At 31.3% G+C, this 10,759-nt stretch overlaps 1 protein-coding gene across 1 annotated transcript; it reads left to right on the top strand.

Annotated features, from left to right (window-relative positions):
* The first annotated feature begins 389 nt into the window (after window positions 1-389).
* LOC140439187 (B2 protein-like) lies at window positions 390-10,457 on the top strand. The gene is made up of 2 exons (XM_072528933.1): window positions 390-487; window positions 10,028-10,457. Exons 1-2 carry the CDS (start codon window positions 440-442, stop codon window positions 10,370-10,372), a joined length of 393 nt encoding a protein of 130 aa, XP_072385034.1. The 5' UTR covers window positions 390-439; the 3' UTR covers window positions 10,373-10,457.
* Window positions 10,458-10,759: the final 302 nt, after the last annotated feature.

The following is a 10,759-nucleotide window of genomic DNA, read 5'->3' as shown; positions in this document are numbered from 1 at the left end:
CCGAACAATGTTATAAGCACTATAAATATAAATATTATTGTAACATAGTATAAATGCTTTAATTAGTAGTTTCTTTTATTTTAAAATTACCTCTTTTTGATTCATAATAATGATCGTGGAGAGAATACAATCTTTTACTTGATTATAATGAAAATTTGATATATCATTCGTATCGAATTTTCATTCTAACATACATATATAATATTATAGCATACTTCTGAAATTTTGCAGAATGAAGAATTAATGAAGTTGAAATTTACTACACTATTATATTACCAATACTTTATACAAAGAAAAGAAATTTTTTATGTGGAATGGTCTTAAAATTTCTAATAAAGCTCTGCGTACGGTCCTGCTATATATTATTGCTTCAAAACTATCTATAAAATAGAATAGTAAAAGAACATTATTGTGTTCTCTCTAAATCAACTGAACCAAGATGAAACTAGCGTATCTTTTATTTATTGCTTTGGTTTGCCTAACAGCGGTAAGAATTGAGTTTTGTATTGTTATTGTGCTAAAATATTTTGTATCTTAGTAATTATTCTATAATCAATATATATTGAATATGTTCTTATAGTCAATATGTTTGAATTTGATCCAAACTACATATTTATAATAATATTTATGATATTAATATATTAGTTAGTCTGTACGATAATTTTTTGATGCTAGACTTCTTTTTGCTTTCGAATCAAAACTGTCCAGATAGTTGTTGTATTGGATATAAGAACACTTTTGCAAGTATCTTTTCCATTATTTTTAAGTTTTTTTTATGTTTGAAAAGCTGTTTATTGAAGCGGACCTTATATTTTGGCGTTGTATTACTTTTTTCTCTATAGTAAAATGCTAAGGGGAGCGTCGCGGAGCTAGCCTCACGAGAAGGCATCACGGGTGTCATCACGAACTAACTTTTCTTCAAGTTGAGTCATTACTCTCGATAAATTCGTTTATAGTTATCATATATTGACTCTAAGAAGGTTAAAATTAGAAACTGCATGAAAAATAACTAACAAAATACAGATATTAAATGGGAAGTAAAAATTAATAAAATATAAATACTATAAAAATAAAAAATCAATAAAATATTCGATTCGTAACGATTGTTAAAATATAAAAGTTATAAATGTCATACAATTAATAACAATATTGAATCATATGTATAAATTTTTAATACAATTTTTATTTTAAAATAATTTTATATAAATACAATTATTATTTTTATTATTAAGATCTTATTTAGTTTATATAATAATTAAATTAACTATCAAATGAAATTTATTTACATTTTATTATTCATTTTATATTTCGTCTGAATTTGAGAGGTCTGTCAGAAGTACGCAACGTATGCTGTGTTACTACGTTGGCAGGTGGCGTTAGGAACAAACATAATAATTTATTGAATTATTTTATTATATAATAATTTAATCATAAATATTAATATAATAATAAAATTGCTTTATTCAATTTTAAAAATTAAATGCTGTCTGACGCGAATTGTGCCGTCTTTTACTCAGACGACACAATATTAATGAATGGAAATAAAATACCTTGAAATTATATTGTGCAGATATGGAGATTCAAACAAAGAAGTGAGAGATCAAGTACAAAAAGCAAATAAAGCAGGATGCCTTAATAACACTCTATAGTGAACCAGACACATTAACACTGAGATGAAGTAAATAATTTTAAAGTCAGTGTGATATCAATAATGCTTTGGAAACAAGACCCCACAAAGATACAACAAAGGCTACTGAAACGTCAGAGATAAGAGTACTGAGAAGAATTACAGAAAATACGCTAAGATCGAAATCTAAATTAGAAAAAAAGGTACAATGTAAAAACCAATGCACACTAAATAGAAAAAAAGAATGAAATAACCATAAGCAGAATAAAGAGACACGTGTAGTCAAAATAGCAAAAGATAAATCATCAATCGGCAGAAGAAGTATAGGACGACCGCGCAAAATATGGAGTGAAAACCATCCACAGAGGTATTAATCCGCCAATCAACAGGCAGAATTACGTATAAAGAGAAAGAAAAAGAAGAAGAATTTTTAAAATAATATTTAAATTTTAAAAATAGTATGTATCTTCTTCTTCCTCTTTATAAGCAATTCTGCTTGTTCATTGGCGGATTAACACCTCTATGGAAGGTTCTCACTCCACTTCTTCTTTACTTCTTCTGCCAGTTGGTGAATTATCTGTTGCTCTTTTGACGACACGGATCTCCTCCATTCTATTTATGTGATTATTTCATTCTTTTTTTATATTTTGTGTCCATTCATTTATACACTGCACGTTACATTTTCTTCTAATATCTTCATTTTCCTTTCGATTTTACACTGGCTTTATAAATTCTTGACTTCATCTAAGTGTTAAAGTGTCTGTTTCGCCATATAGTTTTATTAAGGCATCCAGCCAGTCTATTTGCTTTTTGTACTACTTTTTGTACTTGATCTCTCACTTCTTTGTCCAGGTCACCATAGCTAGGCAGTGTAATTCTGATGCCATCAATTTCTATTTTACAGCTGGTTAGTTCTATACTGACTACTATTGTTTTAGTTTTCTGAGATGAGATTGTCATATTAAATTATTTTGCTCTTATGTCAAATCTGTGGACCACTCTTTGCAGACTATATTCATCTTAGGCTATTAGTATTGTGTTGTCTGCGTAACAGAGTATTTTTATTTCTTTGTTATTCTCTTCCTTTCTTAACGCTTAACATTTCTTCACGTTTGTATTTATCCTCTTCCTTTCTAAACGCTTTTAATGTTATCATCCATGATCAAATTAAAGAGCATGGAGCTCAATGAACCCCCTTGTCTTATACCGCTGCCTATTTAGATAGGTTCTGTAAGTTGTCCATCTATTCTGACTTCCATTTTGTTATTTTGGTAGATGTTTTTGACAGGTTTTATAATATTTAGGGGATCTTCTCTAATATACAGAAGATGGATTATATCTTTGAGTAATACTCTTTCAAAATCTTTCTTTAGGTAAACTAGACACAGAAATGCTGGTCTATTATACTCTAATGACTTCTCAGTAATTTGCTTTATAACGAATATTGCTTATGTACACGATCTTCCTCTACGAAAACAGTGTTTATCTGCTGAACTTATCCTCTGATGTAAGGATGTTATAAAGATGTAATATCCTCTGATAGTGTAAAATTTTAGTTGTAAGTTTTACCATAGTATTTAACAAGTTTATATCTCTGTGGGATTCATGATACTAAGGCACCTAAGAGAGAAAATTATAAATTTCAAGCCAATATGCGAAAGGATGGCCTATGTTAGAGTCAACAGCAAACCATTTAATATATCAGTCTTGAATTTATACGCCCCCACAGAAACAAGCAATGCAGACGAAAAAGAAATCTTTTATGATAGGGTCGAAGAGGAGATAGAAAAAATACCCAAAGAAGATGTCATATTTGTACTAGGAGACCTCAACGCCCAGATTGGAAAAGAGGACTTTTTACAACAAATTGCAGGAAAGCATACAATACACGAAAACACGAATGACAATGGGCAAAGACTATGTAACCTAGCAACAAGAACAAATTTGTTAATAAGCTCAACAAAATTTAAACACCCTAAAATACATAAGGTAACATGGAGGTCACCAGATCAGAAAACATATAGTCAAATTGATCACATAATGATTAATAAACGAAAGCAATCGTCAATAAAAGATGTAAGAACGTTCAGAGGTGCGTGTGCAGATTCAGACCACTACATGGTCACAGCCACTATGAGACAAAAAGTTAAAATTGAAACAAAACAAAAAAACCAACATAAAAAGTGGAATGTCAATAAAATGAGTAATGAAGAAGTAAGAAAAAAATATGAAGAGGCAGTAACAGTTCAAATAAAAGAGAAATATAAAGCAGAAGATATAAACACAGAATGGGAGACGATCAAAAAATCAATAGAAGAAGGTGCAAATATGCAGATAGGTAAAAGTCAGGCTAAAACAAAAAACGAATGGTATAACCAAGAATGTAGAGAAATAACAGGAAAAAAAGTGCAAGCCAGAAATAAATGGCTAAGAACAGATAAAGAGGAAGACAGAGAAGAATATGAAAAATTAAGAAGGAATGCTAAGAAAGTGATAAGGCAAAATAAAAGAAGATGGGTAGACAAAAAAATGCAGGAAATAGAGCAGGAAAGAACAAACAGAAATACGAAAAGTTTTTACAAAAAATTTAAAGAACAAAACAAAAAATACAAGGGCAAAACAAACAGAATAAAAAATAGAGAGGGAATAGTAATAATAGAGGACCAAGAATACAAACAAGTATGGAGAGATTACTACAGAGAGCTCTTGACGGAGGAAACAACAGAAGAAGAAATGCATAATGAGGAGGAAACGGTGCACGAAGAAGAAGCTGATGAAGTAGATATCGAAATTTCAAAAGAACCAACATTAGAGGAATTGGATGAAGTAATACAGAGAAGCAAAAATGGAAAAGCCCCTGGTAAAGATGGCATTAATATGGAACTAATAAAATACGGGGGAAGGGAACTAAGAGGAAAAATACTGGCACTATTGAAAAATATATGGAAAGATGAGAAAATGCCAGCGGACTGGGAGGTAGGGCAGATCATAACAGTACATAAAAAGGGAGACCAACAAATCTGTGAAAATTATAGAGGAATAACGTTACTAAATACAACATATAAAATATTGACATCAATAATAAAAAAGAGGTTATCAAAGATCACAAAGAAGACAGTAGGACAGTACCAATGTGGATTCACAGAAGGAAGATCTACAATAGATGCAATACACACAATAAAACAAATAATGGAAAAAGCAAACGAGTATAAATTAGAATTGGAAATGTTATTCATAGACTTCAAACAGGCATTTGATTCAATTAAAAGGAACGGATTAATGATAGCACTTAAAAAATTAAAAATCCCACATAAACTCAGAAAATTAATAGAAATGACAATGAGAACTACAAAAATAAGCATAAAGACACAAAGAGGAGAGACAGAGGAATTCATTATAAATAAAGGGATGAAACAAGGAGATGCCTTATCAACAACGCTATTTAATCTAGCATTAGAATATGTACTACGAAATATAAATAAAGGAAATCTCAGAACAAGAGGTGGTCAAATAATTGCATATGCAGACGATATTGCTATTATTGCAAAGAACAGAAAAATAATGAAAGAAATGCTAGAAGAAATAAGAGAGAAAGGGGAGGTAATGGGGCTAAGATTAAATCAAGAAAAGACAAAAATATTAAGATTAGGTAAAAAACCAATGAAAGAAAAAATCAAAATAGGAAGTTCTGAGTTTGAAGAAGTAGAATACTTCAAATACCTAGGAGTTACAATAAGTAAATCCGGAGAAAGGAAATCCGAAATAAAAGAAAAAATATTAGCAGCGAATAAAGCTTATTTTGCAAACAAAACATTACTTAAAAGCAAAACACTGACTAAAAAAAGTAAGATGAGCATTTATAACACCATAATTAGGCCAATATTATTATATGCAGGAGAAACAATGACGATGGTTAAAAAAGATGAAGAAGACTTAAGAATAGCAGAGAGAAAGATTATGAGAACCATACTAGGACCAATCAGAACAGAGCAAAATGAATATAGAAGCAGAACAAATGCAGAAATTAAGGAAGAACTTAAGGAAGACATCGTAACTAAAATAAAGCAATGCAGAGTTAGATGGTTAGGTCACATTTGGCGAGCAGGCGATGAGGCAGTGACATACGCAATGATGGAATGGAATCCAGGAGGAAAAAAGAGAAGGGGAAGACCGAGATCAAAGTGGCTGCAAGAAGTTGAAGAAGACCTCCAAAGGGCAGGAGTCAGAGAATGGAGAGAAAGAACTAGAGACAGGAAAAAATGGAGAGATATTGTCAAGAAGATAAGATAAACAAAAAAGACTGATCCACTTAAGAAATCGGATCTAGAAAGCATTTGCGGTTTAACCCCACACTGGGGTGTATAGCCATTATATATATATATATATATATATATATATATATATATATATATATATATATATATATATATATATATATATATATATATATATATATATCTGTAGTTTTTTGGCTGTTTTTATCTCCTTTTTTGAATAGTAGAATTAATTGGCTCGTTCTTGATTCTTCCGGTATTTTATAGTCTTTTATAATTGTATTAATTAATATTGTTAAATTGTTCTGTCATTACTGCTCCACAATATTTCAGTAATTCGTTTGGTATCCCGTCTTTACCTGCTGCTTTTCTGTTCATCAAGTTTTCGAGTATTTTCAAACTTCCTGTACATTTATACTAAGTTCTTGATTTGTGATAATTTCTGTTGTTTCGAGTTCTAGCATCGTTTGTTCTTCCTCTGCATAGAGCTTTTTTTAGATAGTCAATCCACGTACCCTTTTTTATCTGTTTTGGTTCCATTAATTCCTTTACATCCGTTCTTTAACCTCTTATGAACCGCCATATTTTCTTTTGCAGACCGTAAAAATCATGTTCCATTTTTTTCTAACAGAGTTTCCAGTGATCATTTTTTATTTTTCTTAAGTGCATGTGTTTCGTTTCTAATTATCTTGTAATTATGGTATGTCTTGGTTGACATGTATTTCAGGTAAGCTTTTTTCCTTTCTTTACATTTTTTCTTCACTTTTGTACAAAACCATGGAGTGCTTCGTCTTGGGAAGGATATATTTTGATTTATATTTCTTTCACATAGAACTTCCTTCGCCGAGGCTAAGATATTAGACCTAACTTTTTACCAGCTTTCTTCGACGTCATCACTTTCTGTGATATATTATGTGTTTCTGCTTTTTTCGGTTATTGTTTTTTGGAATAGGTATCTTATGGAGTCATCCTGTAAGCTTTCGACTTTTATCTTTTTGGTGTATCCTGGTTTTTTGTTATCACATATATGTGTTTTCATTCAGATTTTGCACAATACCAATGGCATGTGTAGTATGGTTAATAGAAAGCATAAGTAGTATATGTATAAGTTTCGCGCTAGTCTACTGTACCGCCTACTGTACCATCTTTTTTTTTTTCCTTTTTCTGCCATTTTCATTATATTTTCCCGTTCTACTATCTGTTTTATCGTCTTACCCTTGGTACTCTTCTCTACTTTGTTATTTACCTATGTCATTCCTCTTTTCACCCTCTTTAAGTTTCAAGATAAGCTGAATGATTTTTTTTATTTAATTTAATATTATCTGTTATTTTAAATCTCGTCTAGATATTTTTAGTATTTTAAATCTCTTTCAAATATCTCAAAATCGTTTTGTTTTTTATAAAACCTTGCATCTAATTACAGTGTTTTAATAATGGTTTTATCATTGCTTTATGTTGATGTTTTGTTTTGTCCTGTCTGTATCTCTTAAACCTCGGTTCACAAGAAATAAGTTATTGATATCAACCGACAATAGAAAATATAAATAAATATATAAATGCATTTTCATTTTTCTTGAAATTTATCTGTTAAAATGGATTTATTTTTTAACGTTCTTTTCAGTTGAAGTTTTATGTCATTTTGTTCTTAAGCCTAATAATGTTTACAATACTTTCCACTTAGTTTTTTACGAATTTGTTCTTTATTGTTCCTCTTTTCTTCTTTTGCGACATTTTTATAGGTTCTTCTCAGATGTTCTGATTATGCGCAGGAGAATTTTACATAACAATCTCTTAGCAATAAACGAACATACCTATCAACTGCATCTTCAAATAAACACTCTAGGTGTAAAAAAACACTTCATTTTTTATTCTTTTTAAATTAAGGTCCGCTTGACATTATAATAAGTTCAATACTGGTTTCAGTACTAAAAATATTAGTTAGTTGTGCCAGTCGATTTAGTATGAAAAATGTGTGTTTTTATTTGCAACTATCTTAATTTTAATTAGCTTGTAGGCATGCGCTCTACCGATTTTGTATTGATAACCTAAAAATGAAGTTTGATATATGATTAGAGTAAACAAAACACACAGGTAAATAATAACTGTGAAAAAGAAGCTGCAATGATGTGCAGTATCTTTAATTATGATAATGATGCTAACAATAAAGAAAAAAATCATACGCTTCTTAAAAAAAGGTATATGGAGAAAAAATTGATCGAGAACAGAAGGTTAGGCAAAGGAATATTAAATATGTTGAATGAAAAATTATTAGTAGAAAACTCTAGTAAAATAGCATATAAAAACCTTTTACAAATGAATAATACTATTTTATTTAAAAAATTGTTACGAATAGTTATGAATAGCATCTTCTTCTTCTTAAAGTGCCTATCCGTTCCGGATGTTGGCGATCATCACGGCTATCTTTACTTTATTTATTGCAGCGCGGAACAGTTCAGTGCTAGTCGTGTTATACCACTTTCGTAAATTTTGAAGCCAGGAAATGCGTCTTCTTTCCGGTCCTCTCTTACCATTTACTTTCCCTTGGAGAATCAGCTGGAGAAGGCCGTAACGTTCTGGATTTCTCATTACATGTCCTAGATATTCCAACTTTTTAGTTTTGAGGGTCATGAGAATTTCACATTCCTTCCCCATTCTACGCAGGACCTCCACATTAGTAACTCTGTCAACCCAGGATATACGTAAGATGCGCCTATAACACCACATTTCGAAAGCTTCGAGCCGATTCATAGATGCAACAGTCAGTGTCCATGCTTCCATTCCGTAGAGCAGAACTGTGAATATGTAACAGTTCAATAGACGGCATTTTGTTTTTAATGATATGTCTCGACTGTTGAAAATGGTTCTCATTCTAACGAATGCTGCTTTTGCTTTTATTTCCTGGAGTGGTCCCATTGGCTATTTAAATTGGTGCCTAGATATGTATATTGCTCCACTCTTTCGATATTCTGTTGGTTGATTGTAAGTTGAGCGTTTAGTATTGGTTTTTTACTAATTGTCATAAATTTGGTTTTCTTTATGTTAAGAGCTAGTCCGTATCTGTTGCTGACTTCTGTTATGCGATATCTGTAAGTCATTCAGATTATCGGCAAAAACTATAGTGTCATCTGCATATCTAATGTTATTCAACCATTCACCGTTTATTAGTATTCCTTTCGCACAACCGTCTAAAGCTACCTTAAATACCCATTCAGAATAAATGTTGAACAACAATGGAGACAAAATACAGCCCTGTCGTACTCCACGTTCTATTGCAATTTTATCAGTTAACTGGTCTTTTATTTTGATTTTGGCCGTTTGATTGTAGTAAATGTTTCTGATAATTCTAATCTTTGTTGTCAATTCCAATTTCTTGCATTAGAGTCATTAATTTGTCATGTTTTACTCTGTCAAATGCCTTCTGGTAATCTATAAAGCATACGTATATGTCACAATTCACATCCCTGCATCTCTGAAATAGCACCTGTACAGCAAAAAGGGCCTCCCGTGTTCCCAGAGCATCACGAAATCCGAATTGTGTTCCTGTTAGTTGTTCCTCACATTTTGTATATATTCTTTTGTAAATGACCTTTAGAAATGTTTTAAGTAAATGGCTCATAAGGCTTATAATTCTGTAGTCTTCGCACTGAATAACATAACAATAATAACATCACTTCTAGTTAATATTTCATTATTTTTAGTACAAGAAATTAGAACACGCTCTAATTTGTATCTAATTGATTGTATCTATTGTAATCTAGAGCCTGGCTCCAAAATTTACGAAAGTGGTATAACACGACTACCACTGAACTGTTCCGCGCTGCAATAAATAAAGTAAAGATAGCCGTGATGATCGCCAACATCCGGAACGGATAGGCACTTTAAGAAGAAGATTGTAATCTAATTTGTAGATACCATATTTTTAGTAATAAATTCAGTACTGAATTTAGCATAATGGCAAGCAGACCTATTTTCCTACAGAACAGCTACACACATCGGTATTTAGTTTGCTTATTTTCTCTTTTAATATTATCCAACCTTCCATACGGTAAAGACGTTATTTATTTGTTAATTTTTTTGTGCGCTTTATTTTAATTTAGCATTAATATATAATATTCTTTTTCAATAGGCCGCATCTCAAACTGAACATCAAAAAGTAGGACGAATGATCGAAGCCTGCCAAAAAGAATTGGGTTCAACTGTAAATGAAATCAAAAACATTAACCTTGGGATTATAAATCCTGATACCGGTAAGCAAGTTCTTTGTGTTCATCGTAAACTGGAAACACTGAATCAGAATGGAGACGTTATTCCAGATAAGTTTAAGCAACACATTGAAGCTATTACTGACGACGTAAATCATCGGAAAAAATTTCAAGACAGATGTGGTAAAACTCAAGGAGGCAATCCCGAAGTTAAAGCTATTAATTTTGATAAATGTATACAATCCGTCATAGCAGAAATCCATGTCTGATTTATCTAAAAATGTATAAAAATGTAAGGAATTTATAAATACATAAAATAAATTATAATAATAAAATATAATGTTCTCGTTTAAATATTTATTTGTTATCGAATTTGGCGTCTCATACAAAAACATCATCATCATCATCCAGCCTTCTGGGTCCAAAGTTAAACAAAAGCATAAGCTAATTTATTCCAGTTCTTTGGTCTTAAGATTCCTGCAGTCAATTCCCTGCGATTCTTTTGACGTCGTTCCACGTTACACTTTAGTTATGCTATGTACTCTATGACTTCTGCGACGCCTGCAATTTTCATTTCCATATTCATAACCCTGTCTTTGAGAGCCAAGTAAGGACCGTTCCATTCTTCAATGGGTCACTCTAAGTTTCTAAGAATA

Source organism: Diabrotica undecimpunctata, chromosome 1 (genome assembly GCF_040954645.1).
Source record: "Diabrotica undecimpunctata isolate CICGRU chromosome 1, icDiaUnde3, whole genome shotgun sequence".
NCBI classification, from domain to species: domain Eukaryota; kingdom Metazoa; phylum Arthropoda; class Insecta; order Coleoptera; family Chrysomelidae; genus Diabrotica; species Diabrotica undecimpunctata.
This window is presented reverse-complemented; position numbering and strand designations above follow the sequence as displayed.

Bases quoted from the DNA above. Each gene is read 5' to 3' on its own strand.
- LOC140439187 (XM_072528933.1), top strand. From the start codon at position 440: ATGAAACTAGCGTATCTTTTATTTATTGCTTTGGTTTGCCTAACAGCG. The intron at 488-10,027 runs GTAAGAATTGAG...CTTTTTCAATAG, and splicing joins CTTTGGTTTGCCTAACAGCG to GCCGCATCTCAAACTGAACA.